Source organism: Spinacia oleracea, chromosome 2 (assembly GCF_020520425.1).
Source record: "Spinacia oleracea cultivar Varoflay chromosome 2, BTI_SOV_V1, whole genome shotgun sequence".
NCBI lineage: Eukaryota > Viridiplantae > Streptophyta > Magnoliopsida > Caryophyllales > Amaranthaceae > Spinacia > Spinacia oleracea.
This window is the reverse complement of record NC_079488.1, coordinates 54,837,303-54,863,376: the sequence shown is the minus strand read 5'-3', so window position 1 is coordinate 54,863,376 and position 26,074 is coordinate 54,837,303. Positions and strand designations below refer to the sequence as shown.

Below are 26,074 nucleotides of genomic sequence, written 5' to 3'. Positions count from 1 at the left end.
TACTTGTTTGAGAACTGGTTGCTTTGACGTTGACCAACCGTCGCACCGTAAAAAGAGGCTATAAAGGCAATGCTCAGGTAATCACCTATCAAACGAAGTCTAATCTCAAGATCGCAAGATTGGGATTGTCCTCCCATAAATCGGGATGAGATGCTTAAAAGTTGTACAAGGCCACTCGGAGAGCTAGAAACTGTGAAATGCATGGCCGTGCTCGGATGAATCATAGGCTATGATTATCTGTTTATTTGATCAGTTGAACTCTGAAACCGAGGAACACCTCTGGACATAATAAGGATGACAACTCTTACCTTATGTTCAAGAGCAAGCATCGAGCGACAAAGGAATTAGGAAATGCACACTTGTCCCTAAGGACAAGTGGGAGACTGAAGGAAATAATGCCCTTGGTCCAAGTATGCATTCAATGTTAAGTCTAATAAATGCGGTTCAGTATTAATTAACAAGTTAATAATTCAGTGAGATCAAGTGAGCTGAATGCCTAGCTAGAGGCCGCTTCAGTTCAAGTGGAATTAATGATATTAATCCACAGCTTACTCTTGACTGAACCCGTAGGGTCACACAAATAGTACGTAAACGGATCAAGTATTTAATGGCATTAAATACTCCATCCATAGATATTCGGAATCGACGGATCTTGGTTTCAGTGGGAGCTGAGATCGTCACAGGCAAGAAATGAATACTCCGGAAACGATGATATTGCCGGAAACGGAAATATGGATCGTATCGGAAATATAAATATTATCCAAGTCGTAGATGTTGCTGGAAACGGAAACATGGTACGTATCGGAAAATATTATCGGAAATGGAAATATTGCCGGAATCGGAAATATTGCCGGAAACGGAAATATTGTCAGAATCGGAAATATTATCGGAATCGGAAAATAATTCCGGAAACGGAAATATTAAATATTTGTTCGAAACGAAAATTGATTCCGGAATCGGAAATGTTAAATGTTGTTCGTATCGGAAATGAATTCCGGAATCGGGAAATTAATCGGAAGCGTATCGTACGAATTAGCATCGGACGAGGCCTGCCAGACGAAGGCCCAGCACGAAGCCGGGCCATCGCCCAGCAAGCCAGCGCGCCACAAACGCACCAGCCAAGGCTGCGCCAGGCCCACCGCAAGGCTGGCCCAGCGCGCGCCAAGGCTACGGCAGCGTGTGGGCTTGCGGCAGTGGGCTGCGAGCTCGCGGGTTGCGCGCGCGCGCATGGCGCCCCTCGTGGGCTGCTGTGCGTGCGTGTGTGTTTGTGTGCTACTCGAATCCGAAAGCTACCGGGATTTGTCATATGATTAAATCTAATCCTAAAAGATTTAGTTTATTTAATTAGAGTCCTAGTAGGATTATAATTAAATAAATTAGTATCCTAATAGGATTCCAAATCCTTTTCCATAACTCTATAAATAGGTGCCTAGGGTCACATATTTACATAGAGCATTCAAGTATTCAAAGTGAGTTTTTGAGAGCAAAATTCAGTCATACAATTGCCTATAAAGTGCCGAAAATTCTAAGTACCTTAAGGGCGATTCTAGTTGGTCAATCTTAAGGCGGATCCGGACGTGCTGTGGACTATCTACGGAGGGACGACACTTGGAGTCCTAAAGACTTGTTCTTGTTCGGTTCGGGCGCAGCTAGGGAGGGCACGCAACAAAGAGTATGCATCTAAACTATGCTAAATGATTATGTGTAAATAATATGTTTTCCTGGCTTTATGGTTTTTCCGCATGATTTATGAATTGTCATATGAATCATAACCTAATAATCCTGTCCCATAATTTGAGATTCGTTAAATAAAAAGGAGAAATAGCAAAGTCAAAGTGGTTAGTTTTCTGAGAACCGTGACGCACCTCTCAAGGGTGCGTCGTAATGTGTCCCTTTTCGATGATTTAATTGCTTTCCTCGCCCTTTTTATGAACTGTTAAACTAACTAAATCTGATTGTTCTATCACGCTTAACAAATATAATATTTTTGGGAAATTGGATTATCATGCTAGGTCCCTTAATGCTATTTAAATCAGATAATCGCGATCGATCTAGTATTATATGTTGCATATTGCTAAAATCAACTCAGATTAGTTTAATAGTTAACGCGTGTCCCTTCAATTATTTATGCTGAGCTAGTAAGGATATCCTGTCTCTGGAGTTATCGACGAGCGAGTACTCCTCTCGGTAGTTACAGTCCCCCGAACCCTCAATCTCTACCTTGCGGGTGTATGTTGAGAGATCCCCACACCAGGGATCACAAGGGAACCTACGGCCGTCGTGGTCAAACATAATTGCACTCCCTTTATGTCACGATAACCGGGTTTTGTCAGTTTTTCTCATTGTCGTTAAAAACTAAATGGCGACTCCTATATTACTAGTCAATTGGGTGTAAACTCACAGGAAATCCAATTACACTTGATTGAATAAAAAGAATCGTCACACCCACGAGGGACGAGGTCACGCATTAGACTCGTGTTTTTTCGACCCCCTCACACCCTTCCACGACCAACCTCGTCGACCCTTCGCCTCCACCGTTTCATCACCCACCATTGATGTTCCTTTAATTGGTAATTTCATGAATTTCTTTCATCAATTAACCACGATTAAGGGAACCCAAAACCCCAAATTGAGTTATCTGATTTCTTAAACCCAAAACCCCAAATTGAGAAAGAAAGATGGAAGAGGATGGAACTTGATAAAGAAAATGAACGAGAGAGAAGAACAAAGAGGACGGAACTTGATGAGTTCGCCGGAAAGGGAACTTGATGAGTTTGTTGAGCTTTAGGGTTTAGGGAACTTGATGGCTTACTGTTTGGAGGACGAAACTTGATAAAGAAAGATGAAGGAACAGAGAAAGCTTATCGTGGAGGTGGTCGGAGACGGCGGCCGAAGAGGGTGAGGAGAGTGAAAAGAAATCAGACGGTGGAGGTGGAAAACCAGCAACCCCATTTAAGAAATGGGGGAGAGAGAAAAGAAAAAGGAAAAAGTGGGTTAATTAATTAGAATTTTAGTGGAATAAGTGGGAAGAAATGGGTTAATGGGTTGGTTAATTGGGTTAATTGGATTGATGACGTCATCAAGGATATTTGGTGTATTAAGTACTGAAATAAGGGTATTTTTATGTATTATGGAAAGTTGAGGACATTTGGTGAATTTCTTCAAAATTCGGGGGTATTTCATGAAATATCCGTATAAATTATTCAAACTCAATAAAAACCAATATACACGGCACAAAAGAAACAAAATCGACATCTCTAAACTAGAGAAACGATAATATTTACTCAGTCACAAATCATTTCCCAATACTTCTTTTTCCTTCTTTATTCTTTACTTACACATTATATAACAGGCAAAAGTAAAAGAGAAGTAAGCACTTGTTAATCTCTTAAGCAACTCGCTTATTCACATGAAAAGAACACATCCTATGGAAATATTTGAATTAAATGAGGGAGGGAAACAAAATGAAGAAAATCTACCACCTATGAACTATAGGTTATGGACAGATTTGATAGTCATTCCTCTGTGAATTGCCTTCACCAACGTAACAAACTTGCTTAAACTTTCTGCAGAAAACCACTTCATCTTCCATTTCTTAGCTCCGGAAACCATACTTCCATTCTGATATCCAGCTCTTAATTTCATATTGTCAAATATAGGTGAAAGACAGGATACTGTGGAGTCTTCTCTAAGAGTCAAGGTCGCATACAGGTTCTCTTTGGTTTCAATGACCTGAAAACATCAGCATGCCAATAAGTTGAGATTTGAGGTTAATGAAACCAGATCAATTTGAACCTAACATGATAAAAACAAACATCCCTACACCAAACTATTGACTAAATAAAAACAACCAGTCTTCTAGTAGCATGCTTATTCACAAGGGAAGATACCAACAAGCATAGGCTGAGCTACCCATGAAAGCTGCTGATGTTCGTGATTCTTCATCTACCGATACAGAAAATGTTTCCAATGCAAACGTTTTCAGATCCAGAAACTAAAATCTTAAATTTTGAAAATCACGTTGTATAAATTACCATCTCAGACACATTAGCAATTGAGCAGCAAGTATCGAGCAAGAAATACGAGGCAGCATCTGCATGTTCTGAAAGTGAGCTGAAGTGGAAAAAATCCTCAATGCATACAACTAGATGTCCCCCAATAACAAAAAGTGATCTGCATACCCAATCCTCTTCTGTCAACAGCAAAAAAAATAGGGACTTAAAAGAGAGCAATAAGATATGCAGAAAATGGAAATAATGAAGTAGGCCTCAGCACATGCAAAGAGTAATAAGATTAAAAATCTGAAGGCTAAGGCCCGATTTAGTTCACCTTATTTCAGGACCTTATTACTTATTTCAGATTTAATCAGATCAAATCAGACCAGATCAGATCAGATCAAATAAGTTCAGATCAGATTAGATCAGACCAGATTACTATTATTATTATTATTATTGTTATTATTATTATTATTATTATTATTATTATTATTATAAAAAAACATTAAAATTCATCATGTCCAAATTAAAACCATTAAGTCCAGATAAAAAACGATATGATCAGATCATGTCCATATTAGAACTGATTTTTATAGACCAGAACCATTATGTATCCAGACCAGAACTGATAGGATCAGATAATATCCAGATCATAACGGATCTGTACAGATCATGTCCAGATAATGTTCAAATCTGCAAAGATCTTGTATACATCAGAACCGATCCTTACAGAACCAATATGTTCAGATCAAAACCGATTTGTACAGATCATGTCCAGATCAGAATCGATACGTCCAAATTATAACTGGTCTAGATATCGACTATGTACAGATTATGTGCAGATCAGAAGATCATGTCCATATCAGAATTGATTTGTACAGATTATGACCAGATCAGAACTCATCTGTATAGATCATGACCAGATCAGAACTGATCTGCACAGATCATGTCCAGATCAAAACTAATCTGTACAGATCATGTCCAGGTCATAACTGATCTGTACAGATCATGTCCAAATTAGAACTGAACTATACAAATCATGTCCAGATCAAAACTAATCTGTATAGATCATGTCCAAATCAGAACAAAACTGATCTGTACGAATCATGTCCAGATCAGAACTGATCATGTCCATATAAGAACTCATCTGTACAAATCATGTCCAGATCATAACCGATCTATACAGATTATATACAGATCATAACTTATATGTCTAGATCATAACCGATCTATCTAGATCATGTATAGGTCTATCTAATAAAAGGAATAGTTAAATCATGAGCAAAGTCAAATAAATAATAACAATATTATAAATTTGTGTAATATTTATTTTACACGTAAGTCGTTTAAAATTAATAAATGTAGATTTTTGTTTAAACTTAATTCTGAAGAATCAGATCAGATCAGATCAAACCAGACTAGATCAAAAAAAATATGTTCAGATCAGATCAGAAAAAGTAAGTTCAGATTAGACCAGACTAGATCAGATCAGATAAGGTGAACTAAACATGGCCTAAATAGCAATTAACCTTTTGGAAACTTAAGTAACAGAAAAGACAGGAACCTGGTCGAATTTCAAAGTTAAGAAAAAAGCATAATTTGAAAAGCTCATAAGCTATAACTGCAAACACATGGCCATATAGAGAATGTAAATAAAAGAAATCCAGGTCTTATAAGGAGGTCTTTTCAAAACTTGTACGGTAGTTGGAGTCTCATTGTCCACAAATCATCTAAGAAAAAAAAAAGATCCAAGGAATTCCTCTAAAAAGTACAAGGAAATGAAAAAAGAAAAGGATATTCTCCAAAAGTGTGGTACATTACATGGACATTAAAGGCATGTGCGTACATATATTCCCTTATATAAAACCTCACATCATGATAAAAGTGACAAGCCTGAGGTTAGGCAAAAACTTAATGTGGCATCCCACCAAGCTCTAAACAACCAACCGAACAGTTCAGGCAATACCTGAACTATATAGTCTACTTACTGCCAACGAGAATGACAAGCTTTCAATCTACACCTTTTTTGGAGACAGCTTATACAGTTACACTGTCAAATATATGAACCTCGTGGTATTGGACGCAGGTCAAAGAAAACCCTCTAAGAAGTTATAAAATATTAGTACCTTTCACAAAGGACAATCTATGGTGGCAACCTGAGGAACTGCTTTTTATGGTTTCTCGTGGGAACCATACCTTTTCATTAATCCAGTGAAACAAATAACAGTCATTTATCTAGGAATAAAGCAAGTTATCATTGTATCACGTGCATGATTTATTTCTGTCTTTTCTTGACATTCCCTACTTAGGTTGTTCCTTTGTTAGTTCTGTCCCCCCCCCCCCCCCCTCCCCCCCTTCTTTCCCTTTTTCAATCTGTCCACCCTCTCACCTTCGGTAACGCTCTGTTCTTTTGTTAAAGTAAAGAAATTATGGAATACAGCTCCAAGAAATTATAAGCTCCCTCAAACGTGAAATTTGGTTTTACTCAAATGGAGTTCCAGTGATGGTACACTTAAGCACCAAATCCGAAGTAAGTTAAAGAAATGCAAACAATGGTTATGTTGTCAGCCTCAAGTTCATCATCAAGCCCACCATTCTAAGGTAAACACACTATGGGTTACCTGTCGCTGTATGTTGAAAGCAACAAAGAGTAAGAGAGATAATATAGGAAGAATTTGATCGACAAGAGAGAAGGGTAGACAGACAACAGACATATCGCAAGAAGACTTCAAATTGGCAATGAGGAGGAAGTCATGTCAGTGAGAGAGGGAAATGAGAGAAGAATTTTACGAAAGGTATCAATTGAAAAACAATAAAAGGTAGTTCTCCATGAATTAACTGGATAAGGTACTGCTTAAAAAAATATGCAAAAGCCGAATAAGAAAGTGTACAAATTTCTTCAACTTTTTTGCCGCATGAAATGAGAAAACATAAGGTGACTCTTGCAAGACACAGTGTGGAACATCCACCATCATGACCTCCATTTGATTCAGGACACTGTCAAGCATTATAATGTAAAGCTGTTTCTCAAGACCACAAAATCAACACATTGCTAAGATTCAATGTATACAAAATTATCCTCTTCCAGTGACTTGAAAAGAAGAAGACGGAATTATTTAAATTAAAAAGATGCAAGAAGATCAAAAAATATACTTCCTCCGTTTCTTATTAGATGACACAATGTGATTTTTGACACTATTCACACAAGCTCCTTTGACTTCCTTTTGTGATTTATACTTGAGAAAAAATATGGTCATGTGAGGTCTTATTAGATTCGTATTATTGTATAATTTTTGAATATCAACTTTTTATAATGTTTTCTTATCCATAATTGGAGATATTAATGTTTGAAATCGTGCATTAGCAAACGTGCCTAAAAAATTGCGTCATCTAAACAAGAACGGAGAAAGTATTCATCAAGCTCAACCAACTCATGCTCATTTTAACTGGTTTTCTGATGTTAGTTGCTGTCACTTGGCAAACCCAAAGAGGCGTAGCTTTCACAACAATGTCATTACCAGGTTAAGGATACTGAAAACGAAAGCAACATACAAAATTTCAGCTTCCAGTTGGATAATAGTAAATGCATGCATATATGAGATTGAGAGAGGGAATCGAGGGAGGGTGGGGGTCATGTTCAAGAGAAAGTACAAAAATATACATTCAGGTAGTATCAATTTAATAACTTCTTAAGACCTTGAGCTAATTCAGACGGGTGAATGTATTCAAGATTAGTGAGGGAAGGATTAGAGAGAGAAAAAGAGGCGGAGGGAGGGGGGGAGATACCTCTCTTAATATTGTGCCAGAAAAGCACCATACAATATTGATAAATGCTGATTCCTGAGCTTCCACCTATTTGTCTATCGAACAAGTTCAGCTGCAGCTGATCCAAACTGCCAATGAAGTTTTCATCAGTCAAACTCATAAGCATTCCTCAAGATCTGTCCAAGAATTGAACTTATTTTGATAATGAGCATAGACTAGATCGTCTACCTCCTAACAGAACATTTATTTATTTCTCCACGTGAAATTAATCCTATCATGAAAAGTAAATGCATTGTTTTCTCCTTGCATCTTGTAATCAACAGATACGATGTATCCTCATCAATATAAACCCTGCATATGTCAAAAGAGCAATGGCTTTATTAGAAAGAAGGAAACACCATAACACATACAGAAACAGCTTAGAAGTCACTAACCAAATAACCAGAAGTCCCAGCCCAATCAACACCTCGCTCACGTCTTCAACCTTGTGTGAAATCAATAGACTCACGTTATCACCTAAAAGAACCCGCATGTGTGGCTTTAGTCATAGTGGAAGAACCACTAAGAAACACCGAATAAGAGATGAAGAAACCATTTAAAAGGAGATCATACCACAGCAAGTCTAACCTGACCCATCAAGCATGCCATCAAGAAGAATCACATACAACTTCCATTCACTGCTTAGCACAACAGCTACCTGTCTGCAGTTGGCCAGTTGCCAAAATAAACTGAAACTGAGAGCCTTAAAAATTTGCAGTACCTCTGAGGAATTGTTCAAATTTGTCAACAAAAGACTAAAAATATGACCAAGTAACAAAGAGATCATAGGGCAAGGAGGAAAATACAAGCAGTGACCAAAAAAGAAATAATAATCTCCAGTAAACTTATGCCATGGTGAGTGCTAGAAGAAGAGATATTTCTAAGGTTGAAGGCTTGAAAGCTACAAACAACATATTCTGATATAGCAATCTGATCGACAAAATGCAACAACTCAGCCAACCATTCATCATGCACATCTTCAATGATTAGGCGAATAATAACTATATAGAATTTTATTTCTTGATAACTAGTGACAAATGGCTTGGAAAAAGAGAGAAAGTGAAAATTAATTAATATAATTAGTATATTATGCTATACGGCTTTCAAAGATAAGCCTGGAAAACCCCCCACCAGAATACTAGAGATTGGCAAGGACTACTCTATCCCACAAAGACTCAAATCTGGATTGTCCCTAGAGTTTCATTCCCCTCCAGGAACAACATCTACAAACACTCTTATCCCCAATATTGTACCATAATTCTCTACTATCACAGAAATACAATTGTAAGCTGCTTGAAATGCACTTTTCCCAACCATAGTAATTTTAAAGCTGACACAAACATTTGACTTCCAAACACCATGTCAAAGGAACCAACACCAAGCATTAGCATTATTTTTGTCAGACTGGAAAATGAATAGCAGCTTCATTATACAATGAAGATCCCGAATCCTTTTGGAGTAAATATGGCTGGGTCTTAACCACCTGGCTGGAAAGGCTGATTAGTGAACCAAAGTTTCTGTCTGAACTAGCTGACAGCAGGTCTTTTGGTGATTGAAGGGTCTCTATCCAATTGGTTCATATCCCAGCATGTTCAAAAGAACAAGAAAGTATTAGTACGGCTCCGAGAAATCCACAGTCAAACATAATGCAAGATTTGGAGATATCACAAGTCACCTACAAGACACCATTGACCTTTAAGATGGAATCTCATGACAGTTGAAGATCTAGCCTTTCCCTAAACATAGAGGCTTATTTCCCTGTGCATATTTCAGATCTAAACAAGCATTCTATTTCAGAACAAAACACGCATTCTAACTTATTACTTGATGTAAAAACATCTCTAATGGCAATCACTAAAGTAAACCATTGGGTAAAAGGCGAGTGGTCACATAGAAAAGCTTCCACGCCTCCAACATGCTCACAATCCATGTACGCCACGTTTCACAGTGTGGTGTATTGTATGGTTGGCCTTTAAGAAGAAGAATGGTAAACAAGTGTAATGCATAAGAGGCTTGAGTTGCAATATGGCTAAATAGCAGAAATGAAGATATTACCTTTCGCTCCACATGGGCTTCCTCCCAACTACGCCATTGCAGATAATGTACTGCTTGCAAGTCTCGGGAATGGTAGTATCTGCAACTAGTGAATTGAAGTAATCTTCAATGTGGTCACCAGCTTTCAAAACTGCATGCTTTGATTTAGCTAGGACTCCACCAGACTCATGATGCATAGGTACTGAGTTCACCTTTCCACAAGCACTTCCTATGCAACACATATCGTTCACAGTTTGCTTCTGTTGTCCATCTTTTATATCATTTTCGCAAGAACTAAAGCTATCTGACAGTGAAACAACTCTTTTTTTTGGTTTCCTTTTAGGGTTTTTCTTTTCGTGACATTCAGCATCTTTCTTTTTGGAAGAGATAGCATCTTCATCATTTTTCCCAACAAGAGGTTCATTACCACAGCACAACTCCAAAGAACAATCATTCCCACCAAGTTTCCTGGTGGACTGCTGCACGGAGAAATCTCGTGAACCCCACCCTTGTCCTACCTCAGGAACATGAAGTACATCATCACCCTTGGTTAAGAGGGAGGCAAATCTCCCATTGATATCTCGAGTTGATCCGTCTTCACCAATAATATTTTCAGTTTCGGGGAATAGCGGCATACTTTCGCGTCCATCCTCTTCATCACAGCTAGTATTGCTGTCAGAGGAAGCGGCAGATAAGGACTCAGCAGACACCTGAAAAAATTCTTCCTCCAAGTAGTGGCGGCGACAGAGAATATCCTCTTCATAGTGTGGAGGTGATACTGGAGGTCCAGAGGAGGTTGTTACATCCTTAATGCTATTGATGGAAGTCAACTGTGTACTATTGACACCAGCGTTTAACTCATCACCATCAAGAACATCGGTACCAGATGTAGCAGAGTTAAAATCTGCTATTTGTAGAAACTTTTTCCCTTGAGGAAAATAGAACTTCAAAAGATCTTCATCTAAAGCACTTGTAAATATTCGAGGCTTTGATTCCCCATTTTCAGCAGCAGAATGAAGCCATTGATAACCATAATTGCCAGCAGAAGAACTAGCAAGGGAGCTATTAGTTTCCTTAGCATTTGTACCCCTATCATCTTCTGAATTTATGATCGAGTCTGATTCGTATTCCATGTATCTTGAACTCTCTCCAATATGCCTCCAGCTAGACGTGTCTCTGAAATTGCTGTTACCAAAAGCCAGAGCAGCATGGCTATTCTTTATTTCATCAACCCCATTCTCAGATCCCTGATCCATCAAATCCTTGAATTCCTCCAACAATGGCTTAGGACGTTCTTTCTTCATAGACTCAATTCTGTTAATCAAACTACTTAGTTCACCTTCTTTATCGGAAACATCCTCCTCTCCACCATGCATATCATTATCACAGGACAATGAATCTTGCTCAAAGATCATGTTCATCCCAAGCTCTTCACTTTCAATGCATGCAAGGCGAGAGAGTTTCTTCTGCAAACAGAAGCACGCAAAATTATCTCACGTGATTGATAAACAGAGATAACTAATACGAAGAATATACGATAATATATACTATTCCTAAAACCCAAGACATAGAATTACTATCTTGTCACGTGCTGCCACCTCCTCTTCAACAAGCCTTCAAATCAGATGATCCTCATATAAGTAATGTGTCAATCAAGACTTGAACCCACAACCTCTCACTTGAAAAGCATAGGATTTACCATTTAATCTATGCAATTTTGTTGTTTAGTTTATCACACCAACCTATAATATGTTCTATCTAAAGGAGAACGAAATTCATAGGGTAACAGATAAACACTACAAATTATTTTTCATTACATTTATAACCTACCATATGCTCTCCTATATTAAACCATCGCGTTTAGTAAAAAATTATATACATTAATCTTATGTTACATTACATGCAATGACCAGGGGCATCACCGGGCTAATAACTAGTTATCCAATACAAAACAGACACTACAAGGAGCATACACTACTTCTTTAATTCCACTTCCACCTACAGCTCAAAAGCTTACCGTTTTTCCATTTATAAGTCTTCCCACTTCATTTTCTTCCCTAGCAGGAAAGTAAAATCCATAGCTTGCTGGCCGTCTCTGCCTCCTTGCAATTATTATCTGCCTCTTCCAAAACTCTTTTGTGCTCATTTCTTTGTCATCTAATTTTACCTGAAACAACACAATAATTATGAAAGTATTAGGAAGAACTACATCGTGCTTGGATCTTGAATGGCATACTCAATTTTTTCTCCCAGCCAAAAAAAAAAAAAAAAACTAAAAGATGCTTAAAGACCTCAAGGAAACAGAATGCAGCACTCACTTGTTCAGGATGAAGGAAATAGCTGAAAACTTGTGGCCGATACCATCGTGCACAACAGAGAGGATTTCCTTCAAGCCAAATGTTTTTCAGAGAAGGAAGGCCTGAAAGGACCTCTAGCTCCCCATAGTTAGAGATGATGTTGTAAGAGACATCAAGTCCGTCTAAAGATTTCAAATTCTCGATCCCTCGTAAAGTAGACAATGCATTACTCCTCAAAACAAGTTTTAATATATGGCATGTGACCTGCATGATAGAAGAAAAAAGTAATCAGAAGCCAATACTTAATGCATTGGATATTAAGCTTTTTTTGCTATAGTAAAACAAGATGTCACTGATAACCTTATAGTTATGTCAATGTCCATCCAGAGGAGGCCATGAATAGTCAAAGTGAAAAGGAAGGACATCTAACAGTACCTCTTTCAGATAATTACGCAAGCAAACCAAATAAAAACTTGAGGACAGCAAGCAAAAGATTGAAGACAATACTGAAACATCCAGAAACAGCAGTGAAGCTTTATCAGTGGCCTAATGTCATAAGCAGGGCACACAAAGCGTAGTTCCACATAATCTTCTCCTCATTTTCCCCAAATACAGAACTCTGCATTAGGTGATTCCTAGAGTTCTAACAGAGACAAGCAGGGAAGAGGCTAATGTCAGAGTCAGACATACTACCAGAGGTTCTCCCAGCCTAGCTTAGTAAGCACGTCAAATTTCTGTTCCAATTTTTTTTTTTGGTTTACCCTTGGGTAATGAGAGTTGCACAATAAGTACATCCAATTATAACACCAGCTAACGCAAATTCACTCCCTCACTCCATCACAGTCACCACTCATCACCACTCACATACACCTTCATCCTTTCTTCTACGATATACAGGAAACAACACTGATATATTCACACCAGCAGACAACAGAGTCACCACAACTCTTCTGCTCAGTCTCCAATAACTGGTTTGTGTGCGTTCAGTCAACAGCACCAATAACTGGTTACCATCAATCCATCATAATCTTTTATCAAACCCATTAAGCATATGATACTATTACATTCACATATAAGAAAACTTTAGAGCCATGTTACTACAATTGCTTAAATCCTCCTCTAGTTTTTGCATAGTATAGCAAGCTATGAAGCCTGGGTACGGGTCCTGGGTGCCGTTTCCCGTACCGGGTACGGGTACGGTACGGGTACGGCCAACCGCGGGGGTACGGGGGTTATATTTGGGTACGGTTCAGCTAAAATCGGGGACGGCTTGGGTACGAATTTTAGGGTTTAGTTTTCGAAATTCCACACTTTCTCTCTCACCTCTCTTCGAACTCGCCACCATTCCTCACCTTTGCCGCCGGTCTTCTCCCTCGCCACCGGCCCACCGGTCTTTGGCTCGACGGCTCGTAGCAACCAGCAACTGAGCACTTGAGCAGCACTGCAACGAGGAAGCGGAGCAACCCTCGACTCCTCGTCGTCCTTGACTTCTTCTCTAGACTCCAACGCCGTCGGACGACGTATCAACACCACGCAGGTCGAAGTAACCAGCAACTCCTTGCTTTTTCGTTCTCTTCTTTTTCTTGTTCTCTTCTTTTTTGTGACTTTCTTGTTCTCTTCTTTTTTTTTCTTCTTTTTTTTCTATTTTCTTTTAGTGTTTTATTTTTTCTTTGATTTCTGTTTCTGTTTCTATTAATTTTTATTTTATTTTATCTTGATTGTTTCACATAATCTCAGTTTCTTTTTCTATTTTTTCTTGATTTTTCTTAGGTTGTTTATTGTAAGTTAATTATTTAGTTAACTTGAGTGTTGAATTGTTGTGTTGAATGTGTTTATTTTTCATTTTATTAGGACCATTTAATTTTGTTAAATTCTTGTTTTTTTTTTTTTTTGCCGCCCGTTTTTAGCAATTTTGATTTTGCCGTTTTCCATCCCCGTACCCGTCCTCGTACCCGTTTCCTTGCAACATAGATAGCAAGTTCTCAAAAGTATCCTTTCAACTTTCATCTATTAAGCATAATTCAAAGGGTAGAGCTTTCCCTACCAAGGAATCAAGTTCTTTTCTCGAGGCTATAGTTTTACAGGAAATAAATATTAGGTTCCTAGAAATAGTGGAAATCTTAATAAATAGCTTCATTATACCCATTTTTGTCCTCGCCTTCCTTCTCTGTATGCATGTTGGCCTCTTGATATTTCTCTAACTTATACCTTTATTATCTATGCAAATTAAAGAAAAGCTATTCTCTACAAAATACATTATAAAACTCTTGGAACTACCATGACGAAGAGGAATCTTTATAACACGCACTTCACACAACGATGGTCATATAACACCTACGAGATGCAACTTCTAAAACGTTGATTTGGCTGCAGTTGTCCACTAATATGAGTTTTACTCTGCTCACCACCAAAAGAAATGATACTTCATTTGTTCCTTAAATATTGCACCATGGTTGACTTTTACTCCTCTAACACGTTACTTTGACTCTTAATATCTCAAATTGTATGTGAGTAAAAATTGTAAAACAATGATATTTAGAAAATATATATCGATACGAATCTAAGATGACCCCACATGATGACATGACATGACATGACTAGTGTGAATAGTGATAAAAACTAAATGGTGTGATATTTACGGGAACGGAGGAAGTATTTAAATTAAGAAGAGGGGTCCCACTTACTCTGGAACTGATTGCACAATAATATATCTCCAATACCTCAATCATATTGAGACAATTCTCATGTCATGATCACAGCATTAGAAATAAAAGATACAAGTAAAAGATAATGACACTAGTTGTTGTACTAGTAGGGATAGTCGTAGCAACAGTAATTATAATAGTAGGAGCAGATATGGTATTGTATTACCAATTCTACTACCAATACTACCTAGTTTACTACAGCTAAATACTAATAAGGTTAACATTTACCGACAAAAAAAAAAATTATAGTGGTATTAGGAGAAGAGAAGCAATGATAAGGGTACAGGTAGAATAGGTGAAGGGAGAAAGAGGTGGAAGGAGCTGCAATAACTCATTCCTTAGAATCAAACCATACACGCACAAACTCATTCCTTTAAGTCAAACCACATGTACATAGAGTCATTCCTTAGACTCAAACCATACATGCACATAATACAAATGAGCCCTTTCAATTGAGATGCTTCTTAGAGTCAGATATTCCACTTCCTACTAGCAATTTTGTTGAGATTTTGTTCATAAGAAAAAAGTATTTTATAGCAGAAGAAATTATTATTCTACTAGCAATTCTCTATTACTTTTTTTATACGGAAAAAAAAAATAGCAGAATGACAGAGTAGACATCCCATCAAAAATCACAACAAAAGAATAAAAGAACTCCAATCTTGCTATTCTTTTATGATTAGGTAACAGGTAAATATAAATGAAAAAATAAACTCAAATTTGGTATTTTGGTCTGGCCACAAATTTGACAAAAGGTGGTCGAGTTTCTTCAAGGTGAAAGAAGAGTAAGAAATTGGGAAAAGAAAACTAGCTGGAGGTTCACTAATATTCAAGCCCTTCTACCAACAAGACTTACCTCACTAAATGATGCAACTGATCGAAGTTGATTAAATCCCAGATCCAGGTGTGTCAATCTCGTACACTTCCGTAGATTATCAACTTTTGCAAACTTGTTTCGACTAAGGTCAAGGGTTTCAACAGCTGGAAGAAGCTGTAATGACTCATCCATAAGAATCAAACCATTACATGCACAGGATACAAGCGATAACCGGTTCCATTGGGCTGATTCTTTTATGTCAGCAATTCTACTAGCAAACACATGACGTAAAGCATCCTGAAATGCAATAGACAAAAAGAAATCAGATCACTATCCATGACCTTCAGAGCACCACCTTATCTTGCTGATAAAAGAGAGCAGAGAGGACAGATATCAGATAGAAAACACGATTAGCTAAGAGAAGAGACTATTTGGAGAAGAACAAACAAAGATATATTGTCAGTTACATTTTGTTTGGTATAAGGTGATAATTGGAGGGAATCAAAACAAATCTTGTCATTATGAATAAAATGTAAATTTAGTATGTAATGTTCTGAATATCCAAGTAATGCACTTCCGCTGACAAACATGTATTTTTCTTCATTGATATGCATAACCACTCATAGCCACGCTTGGTGGTGGTAACCGTAAGAAAAATGAAAAACACGCCTACTGGTAGTCTGGTACAGATACATTAACTTGTACAATCAAATGAACGGTATTCATCAGGTATCATATTACACAGAAAACTCATTCAAGTTCAAATTATTACCTTATATTTAACAAGGCATTCAGAGAATAGGTAATGGTCTAAAGGATTATTAAGTTGTGCTGAGAAAAAAGATTCTTAGAGAACAACAATAATAAGTTAGTAACCATATTTATGATATATAGAGAAACAAATCATAGAACATATCTAAGCTACTTAAATAGATAATAACTGCTGCTTATTTGAAGCAACAGTTTTAATATCAAATTAACAATTAACAATTATAAGTTTTAGATAACACAATTTGACTTCTGCAAATATTGATTTTTAATGAAATTAAAAAAAACTCCAAAAAAGTACGAAAAATAACTTCATTACTAGAATTATAGAAAAATATATACAGAAACTTCTTACTGATAAGGTGCAGTGATGTAAGTGGAATAAAATGGAATCATAAATCAAATCATTTTCAAATCATTTTCAAAAAATCATAAAATGGAATCATAAATCAAATCATTTTAAAAAATTATGTTTTTTTTTACCACAGAAAGTACAAGAATAGAAGACAAGTTGTCCTCAAAAGTCAAAACAGCCAAAAAAAAAACAGTTTCGCTGAATTTTTCCCAGTATCTAGTAAAAGCGCCTGCTGTTTTAACCCACAAAAAAGCTAGATGATTTATAGACAAAATTGTTTTTTACCACCTAAAAAAATCGGAAAAATGTTTTTTACCACCTAAAAAACTAAAACTTGTATTTTACCACCTAAAAAAATTAAAACTTGTTTTTTACCACCTGAAAACGAAAAAAAGATGAAATGGAATTAAAACTCGGCCGTTCCGTTATGTAACGGCCGTTCTGTAACCTATTTTGGATTTGCCGTTCCGCGAAAACCCGTTACGTTACGGTTTGACAAAAATCACGTCTTTCTCTCCGCGTCGTCCGTTACGTAACAGCGACTCGCCACGTTAGATTCTTTTTTCTCCGTTACACCGTTCTTTTACATAAATTCATCAATAATATTTTTTTAATTAGTTATATAGTTTATAAAACATGATATTTCGAGTGCTTATTTGTTCACAGAATATAATACTCACTCATATTATGAAAGATTTGGTTATATTGTGTTGATATAATCTTTTTAGACTAAAAATGTAATAATTAGGCTTAAAAATGTTATGTTGTTTATTTCAAAAAATTCACACCGCGTCAGCTGTGATCCGTTCTATTCTTCCGTTACAAGCGGTTTCCGCGACAACGTGACCGTTACCGCGAACGCAACCGCGAACGCAACCGCATCCGCGTTTTTTTCTATGGTGGGGCTTACTAATTCAATTTCCCTCCAATTTTATACACTCCCCTCTGCGATTTTCTTTAACTCTTTCACCCTCCTCTCTTCATTTCCATTGAATTTTGTAAATTTTGTGAATTAATGAGAGAAAAAATCATGTAAATTCACAAAAAGAATGAAGTAGAGGAAGAGGAGAGAGTTAAATACATGAAAACATGGAAGAAGAGAAACTATTAGATATATTACCGTTATTGTGGCCCTCCACATAACGGTTTCATCTATTTTTTCCATTTTTAGGTGGCAAAAAACAAGTTATAAATTTTTTTTAGGTGGTAAAAACAAATTTTCGATTTTTTTTGTGGTAAAAAAATTGTCCCTTTTACCAAATCTCTAGCTAAAGTAGTTCTTGAGAAGATATGTACATTCCGTCCCAACCACAAAAAACACAAGATCAACCGAAAAGCATTACGCCACAACATCTTTCTCTCCTTTTCCCTTCCAAAGCCCGAAAAAAGAACTTGCAGCATATCAGAAACAGTACAAGGGAAACACCAAGTACTCCTCCAAATATTACTTGCCATCTCATATATGAAGAAAGAGGTGCGAGTAAGACTCGCTTGTCCCAAGGGAAGATACACATATCCGACGAGGTGGCCATTGTCGGATTTCTCCTTATGATTAGAGTTCATTCTATCCAATGCCAAAGTCCACGCAACACATCTTACCTTAAAAAGAACTCTAGCCTTCCAAAATAAATCTATGAACCTGTAAGAGAGGGAACCTCAGTGGCAAAGATAGATATCCTAAAAGAGACTTGCAAAAAATTGTGCTTATTGAATCCCCAATCCACCTCCTAAAGTCTTATGCCACCAATGGTTGAGGTGGTACAATCTCCAAAATCACTGTGAGCTCATCTATTTCATGAAAAAGGGACTGTCCAAACATCCTCCCAAAATCTAACACTGTGGCCATTTCCAATCTTGAACATGACTAAAGCAAAGAAAACAAGACATACTTGAGAAATAATTTTCCACAGGCAACCTCAAGTCATCGACACAAAATAACATACGTTCCATCCATTTTAAAGTGACCCATACTTTATCAGGATACCACAAACTAATGCCACAGTGACTAAGGTTCCATAGGAGATACCACCACCACTTTCCTAGAGAAACATTCTTTGAAACCAGCATGACAACTAAAGCTGGTAAAAGCTGACCCAACCCACTAACCCGTCCCAAACCCAAACCAATAATAAAGGTTGGGTCAAGATTTTCAACGCGTTTAATTAAATGGGTCAACCCAACCCAACCCGTTTAATTAGTTGGGTAGGCTGAAATTTTCAACCCAAAGAGCAACCCGCCTAACAAATATAACTAATTGGGTCAGTTCAACCCACATAAAAAATTTATTTTTGGGTCTTTTTAACTTTTTACAAATTATAAATATGAAAAACTTAAACTAACATCTAGCAACCGCCAATACTTATTGTTCCGCGTATGAAACAAGAAGCTTCAGATGAAACTTAGTCGATGAAGGGAGAAGACCTTGCTTGTATTTGGGGTAGTGTTACCCAGAACGTGGTACGTTGCCTCGAACCACGATCCCGATTCGTTCTTTCCGGATTCACCATGGTTATCGCCAGAGGTGACGAACCCAGTTGAAAACCCTAAATCTATAAATTGGGCAATCGACTCAAGTGAAACAGACGTAAAAATCTGGGCATGAAGATTGACTTGAGGAAGAAGAGGGGGGGAGGAAGGAGGTTGAGAGAAGGAGAGATGAAGGAGAAAGTAGATCTGAAAATGAGGAGAGAGAAAGAAGGGGAAAGGAGTAGTACGCATGGGATGGGAGTTGGAGAAATGTGTTGGCTAACAGTTGTAGGACACTAGGACTTAATCAATTTTTTTTATATCAGTAGACAGTAGACAGCTGTATCAGTTGGGGCAAATATCTTTTCTTTTATGCTATGTTACTCAGACACGAGTGTCCGTGTCTGACACAGTGTCGGAGTATCTGACAAGGTCAAAGGAGTGTCTTGACTTGTGTTTTAGACACGGCTCTCATATAAAATATCGGAAAAAAAGGCGACACTTTTTCTAAAAAAAAATAAAAAAAAATACTCCCTCCGTTCCACATTAGTTGTTACACTTACCTTTACACAAAGTTTTAGGTGATAAGTGGTTGTTTGGTTATCAATTGTTATTTTATTGAAAAAGTAGATGTGATAAGAGTTAGTGGAGTATTTTTTAATTGAATGAGAGAGGGTGTGGGGACAAAAAAAATTTAGTGGAAGAGAGAGACAATATAATAATTGTGGGGTCATTCCTAATTTAGAAGTGTAACAATTAATCTGGGACGGACGCAAAAGGAAAGTGTAACAACTAATCTGGGACGGAGGGAATAGTTATTAAATTAACAAAAAAGATTAAGATTAAAATAATAAATAATAAAATTAAAATTACAAAGAGTTGAAAAGTCAACATATAATATCCCCTGGAGTAATAAATAAATAAAACATAAAAAGTTGAAAATTGATACTTTTGGGTAATGATATCAGTATATCACGTGGGTTTGTTACTTTATTCCCACTTCCCACATATGACAGACCCACTCCCTAGGTCTAGTTTAATTTTTTAAAATGGTTAAAATAAATAATGAAAAGGTGCAAGGCCCAGTAACCCACCACTCCACCAACAACGAAAAACAGAAAGACGGGAAGGAAGAGGTCGCCGGTAACCATGGTTACTTCAATTAATTATGAATGAAAATAAGGATTGAAGAGTGCATTCATCACGTTTTTTCTTCTACAATAAAATCCCCAATATATTTTTTTCTTCTCTCGTCTTCCCCGACCATTAATTTCTAGATCTAGGGTTTCAAATTCTTCAAGATCCAGACGAATTTATCACTATATCTTTGTCTTGAACGACAAATTTTGATTTTTTTTCCCTCTTCTTCTTTTCTACTCCATATTTCGACACTCCACTTCGGACTCTTTTCCGACACCGGTGTCGACACCTCCCCGGACACGTGTCGACTGTCGGGTCGCGGGTCGGATCGTGTCGACACCGACACCCACCGTCAGATGAAGTGTCGGAGTAACATAGCTTTTATGTATTTACCCATTTACCCAGCAGTACTCTTATTATTTATTACTTTTGTTATTTACTGTTTTTTTTCTTTTTACCTTGTACGGAGTATATTATTTGCATATTTATTACTAAAACGTTCCGGGTTCTTTAGGGGCCGCGTTCCACGTTCCACTCGAACCACGTCCCGTGTAACATTAATTTGGGGTGATTGGGCTCGAGAATACTTGCGCACAAGTACATTAACTAACCTTGGGGGTGGTTTCGAGGAAAGCCCCTCTGATGCCTAAGTCAGGGTATGTTCGGAAGTAAGAGAGCTCTTACTAGGTTAAAGTGTGTTTGAAGTCAATAAATGAGCGTACCTTGGGAAGTGCCATGAGGCGACATATTTTTAGTGTTCCATAAAGTTGTTGGGCTTTTTTATGATGGGCCTTTGGCCATAAGGAGGATTTGGAATCCTTGAGAGTAATTGTAATGTGTTTATAGCCTTAATGGGCTTTTGGGCTGCAGGCAAAATTGGAAAGACAATTGGGCACCGAAACACTTATTTTTCTCTCTCAATTGGAGTATTAGTCTTCTTTGCTATGAGATTTGCCTAAAAAATTGATCCCTTTAGTTATACATTCAAGTCAACTTACACTTAAACAATCAACTTCAGGTCAACCCCTTTATCAAGAGGTCGGGTAGGGTTGAGAATTTCAACCCATTTAAGTAAACGGGTTGGGTTGGGAAAATCCCAACTCGTTTATAAATGGGTCGACCTGATTCCGACCCAACTCAACCCATTGCCAGCTTTATGACAACACCCAAATCCCCAATTCCCCATCCTCCTTCCTTCATCGACCAACACACCAATCCCTCAGCTCAACAAATCATCCTTAAAAAAGACCAACCTTATTTTCAAAAGTATGAAAAGCCTTAAGAAGAATAGCAACCAAATTTCAGGGGCCAAGACTCAAAAGGAACAAAGTGCAAGAGCGTGAATCACACTTATTTTGCAAAAGCCTAGTGTTCTATTTTGCTTTCAATTACGAAATATGTTGTATTTGTGACACTTCATTAGGCTGAGAGGGAGCTAGAATTAATCTCATTAAGATGTTTCATTATTCAGTTCTTATAAATTCAACTATGTAGGAAAGTCCATAAGAAATAAAGTTGCAACGAGATAAGGTGTTGTTTTTAAAAACATGATCAGCTAACATCATCTTATAATTTAGGGCCTCTGGTCAAATGTTTGAATCCTCCTATATTAAGAGCATGTTATCAACTTTTGGAACATAGTTTTAAAAATGCGTGCATAAAGTGCGGGGCGAGGAGGGGCGACACAAAGGAAGCATGCGCTTTTCAAGCACTTCTCTGGAGACGTCAGGCGATGGAAGCGTTCGCTTTCTTGTCCCTGGGTACAGCAGAAGGAATCCAGCGATTTAAATACAAAAAAAACAGGATCACATGATAACTCATGTGACCTATTTTTACTTGCTTTTACTTTGTTTGACCGTCAGTGTAAGTTTTAGGAGAGAGAATAACTTAGCTGCGATTTAGGGATTTTAGAGGAAACCCTAGCTTTGATTTTGGGAATCTTCCAGTCACCTTGCTGCTGCCAGAATTCTCCAGCCGTCAAGCCACCTTGCCGGAAAATTCCGCATCTTCAGGTATGTTTAATTTGTTTTCCATCTTCTTTTTTCGATTTCTCTTTTTTTTTCCTTTTCTTTTCCGATTTTTCTTTCTGTTCCTGTCTTCTTTTTCAATTTTTCTTCTTCATGTTCAATTTCTGTTCTTCAATGCTTTTTTTTTAAAAAAAAAAAAAATTTACGCGGCTTTTTTTTTCTTCCACTTCTGTACTGCGATTCTATTCTTTCAGGATAAGTTTCACTTTATGTACTTATATGTGTATTTCGTATATGTTTAGGATAAGTTTTACTCTTTTTTTTCCCGGTCAGTACTGCGATGTTGTGCTTTTTTTCTCTCACTTTATTTTATTTCTCATTTTATTTTATTTTATTTCTCATTTTATTTTATTTTATTTTATTTTATTTTTTTCTTTCTAAAACCTCTTTATCTACTCTGTTTTAGAATAGGTTTTACTCTGTTTCCCCCCCCCCCCTTTAGTTTTGCCTTTTCGTTTCAGTTCCGAATTACTGATTCTAATACTTTTCTCTTTTCTTTTTTTAAAAAAATAATCTATATAGGTTTTATTGGATGATTTTAAAGATTTGGGTCAAGCACACCTTACATTAGATCAATAGACACTATGGATCTGGCAACAAAATATAAGTATCATGTTGATTTTAGAACAAAGTATGTTCTAGAAATGATTTAAAGATTTGTGGTCCTTAAGGTGTGTTTCGCCTACAAAAAGCGTGCGCTTTCGCTTTGCGCATTGCGCCTAGGCTCCAACTGCCTTGTGCGCTTCGGTGCGCTTCAAGCTTTTTAAAACTAAGGGAACATGAATGCAGACACCTAAAAAAATCACAACATGTTTGGTAGCCGGTAATATATAGCAGGAAAGAAATCAATCAAAGAGGGAGTTTGGTTCGGTTCTGGTAAAGGGAATGAAATCAACAAACGGAAAGAGATGGAATGGAATGGAAAGTAATACCCTTTGATGTAAGGAGTTTTTGTGTGATATTTGGTCACTCAACCACTCTTCAATCTCCCGACAATACTCCATCATTCTCCCTCACTCACATGATGTCACTCCGTCGCCTCCTCCCTCCATGTTTCCACCATCGCCCCTCCATGTTTTCGCCGCTGCCCTAGCCCTCCCCTGTCGGCTCCGCGTCCCAATTTGTTGTCGCCTGTCCATCCTCTTCTCTCTCTTCCTTCTCTAATTTTTCACCCCACCACCATCAAATTTTAATTTTTAGGTTTTAAAAGTCAAATTTAAACATAAAAACTTCAGATGTGAAGTTTTTTCCATGGTATGAATTTGTCCATCTGAAAACCATAATTGTGATAAGAAATGAGTTTTTTTTCCCTTCTTACTTACTCTTTTTATCAAACTTTTAGGGTTGTGTTTTTTGGGTGAGTGTTGGTGGTTTTTAGTTAGTAGGGTGGGCTTTTAAGGTGGTGGAGTTTTTCCGAGAGGGTGGATGGTGGTCCGGTGGGGCTGTTCAGGTGGATCTAGGTGGAGCTTTGGTGTTGTAAGTTCAGTCAAGGTTGGTTTAGGTTGGTTAGAATAGTGGTCAAGGTCGAAGGGGAAAGAGAATGGAAATATCTAGGGGGTGGAGAATGAACGTAGAAGACTTGGGGGTAGAGAAAAAGAAAAGAGGGCAAAGGCAATGACCACAACATCAAAGGGAATCATCTGACTTGTTTCCCTTTTGCTTGGATGAATACCCCGAATAAAACGCCCTAAATTTTAATTTGGCAAGGAAAGAAACGTCCTAATGTCCATAGTCAGCAATTTCATTTCCAACTTGTGTTTTTCTTCATAAACTTTCATTCTGTTTCAATACCACCCCCCAAAAGTGGTAGTGGATGGTAATGAACATTTGTGAATAAAATGAGATACTTTGATGAATCAACCTAACAGTAGATATTGGCATATGACTTCTCTTTGATTTGGAATCAACGGATTCATGAAGCATTTTGGTTATGTTTGGCTCTACGCACATGAGTGCTAAAAGTTGCAATTTCCAAGTATAAAAATTAATCAATTCCAACAATAAAGCCTAGTTTTAAAAAGCACGAAGCGCACTGAAGCGCAAAAGGGCCCTGGAACTTAAGCTTAAGCGCAAAGCGAAAGCGCACGCTTTTCGTAGACGAAGCGCACCCAGAAAGAAATAATCAAATTTCAAAAGTTCAGAAAATATGGAGAAAATATGGAAAGAAAAGATGAATAAAAAGAGAAATCAAAACGATGAAAGAAAAATTCCGAATCCGACAGGAGAAATCCGGCGAGAAGGCTAGAGAAATCCGGCTACGGGAGAAAATTGCACTAGGGTTTTCAAAAACTTCCCAAATATTCGCTTTTCAAAATAAAAATCCCGTGATACTTTAAAAAGAAGATTAGAGTCACGTGGCTTTATTTTTTATAAAAAAGAAGGGTCATGTGCCTGAACTACAAGAAGTGCAAAAGCGCTAGGAAGCGCAGAAGCACCGAAGCGCTAGGAAGCGCGCGCTTCTTGTATGTCGCTAGGCTTCGGCTGACAGAAGCGTTTTTACTGTGAGCTTCTGAGCTTTCGAGCTTTAAGCACAAAAAAGCGCGCTTTTTAAAACTAAGCAATAAAGGAGTACTTTGTTTCAATCTAGCTCAAGGCAGGAAGTATTAATATTGGTCACATTGGACAAATGTCAACTCTAATTATCTAGTCCAAGCATATGTTCACATTTTTATCAAAACCAATCAAGCCCACCCAATGTGAATCGCTTTGAGACCACAATTCAAATCGAAATGAAAACTAGACACTCGAGGATTGCGTCCAAGCCAACGACACCAGGAAAAAGAATCTGAATAGAAATTTGATCATAAAATGATACTAAAAAAACAAATTAAGGCTGAACTTACAGTGGAATTATGACAAATAAGTTTCTCCAAAGTATGTCTCAGTTCAAGCAATCCTTTAGCAGTTGAAGTAGAAAGATCACAACCACGGAGCTCCAAAACCTTCAATCTCCCAAAAGCAAGTAACGACAAAGGCGTTGGATCCCTTGAAGGTGGAGACAATACAGATACAATCTTCAAGGACGAAAGACGGCATAGAATACGACGGAGCTGCTCCAAAGCCCGGTGATCGCCGAGATCGGAAACGTAAGCTCGAAGATAATCAACCGGAGCTCCGGCAATCAATCCCTCCAGTTCGCGTAGCGCTTCTAATCTGGATTGAACGTAGTGAAGACCAACTGGATTGAGCTTCAGAATTAGGGTTCCGTCGATTAATCCGCCTGCGTTTTTTTGTACGAATTTTACTAGGTACTCAAGGTACCGATCTCCAGTCACAATGTCCATTGATTTAGAGGAAATTCGAGGATTTTAAGGTTGAAATTCAAAGGAATGATTCATAATTAGAAAATACGAAGTATAATTATAAACTCGGAAAAAAATTAAGAAATTTTGAAAATGAAAGGAGCCAGAAATTTAGGCCTCTTGGTTTGAACAAATCGCGATGAGTTGCTAGTAACGGTTAAAACAATGATCGTCCAGCTCCTCTTCTGCGTCGCACTATATGGTGTGACGTGGCATGCACACGCGCAGCTATTATAAAGAAGACTAGCAGTCTGTTAGAATTGTTTGGCCCGAAATTTATAGAAGTGCTTTTAAGAAACAGAAACGATTTTACATTGTTTGATCTATTATATATTTCTGAGCGATTTCCGTCAATATTGCACAA

At 37.5% G+C, this 26,074-nt stretch overlaps 1 protein-coding gene across 3 annotated transcripts; it reads right to left on the bottom strand.

Moving 5' to 3' along the window:
* Nucleotides 1-3,239: 3,239 nt before the first annotated feature.
* On the bottom strand, nucleotides 3,240-25,865 carry LOC110789019 (uncharacterized). Of its 3 annotated transcripts, none has more exons than XM_021993667.2 (11): nucleotides 25,252-25,861; nucleotides 15,692-15,949; nucleotides 12,152-12,394; nucleotides 11,851-12,000; nucleotides 9,855-11,299; nucleotides 8,388-8,488; nucleotides 8,195-8,276; nucleotides 7,989-8,111; nucleotides 7,782-7,888; nucleotides 4,035-4,192; nucleotides 3,240-3,732 (listed from the first exon to the last, which is right to left on the bottom strand). In XM_021993667.2, exons 1-11 carry the CDS (start codon nucleotides 25,690-25,692, stop codon nucleotides 3,490-3,492), a joined length of 3,351 nt encoding a protein of 1,116 aa, XP_021849359.1. In that variant the 5' UTR covers nucleotides 25,693-25,861; the 3' UTR covers nucleotides 3,240-3,489. The 3 variants fall into 3 exon arrangements, 2 of the variants coding, with proteins under 2 accessions (XP_021849359.1, XP_021849360.1); XM_021993668.2 differs by having other exon boundaries at nucleotides 8,388-8,461; nucleotides 25,252-25,860; XR_008927833.1 differs by having other exon boundaries at nucleotides 3,592-3,732; nucleotides 4,035-4,173; nucleotides 25,252-25,865.
* Between the last annotated feature and the right edge of the window lie 209 nt (nucleotides 25,866-26,074).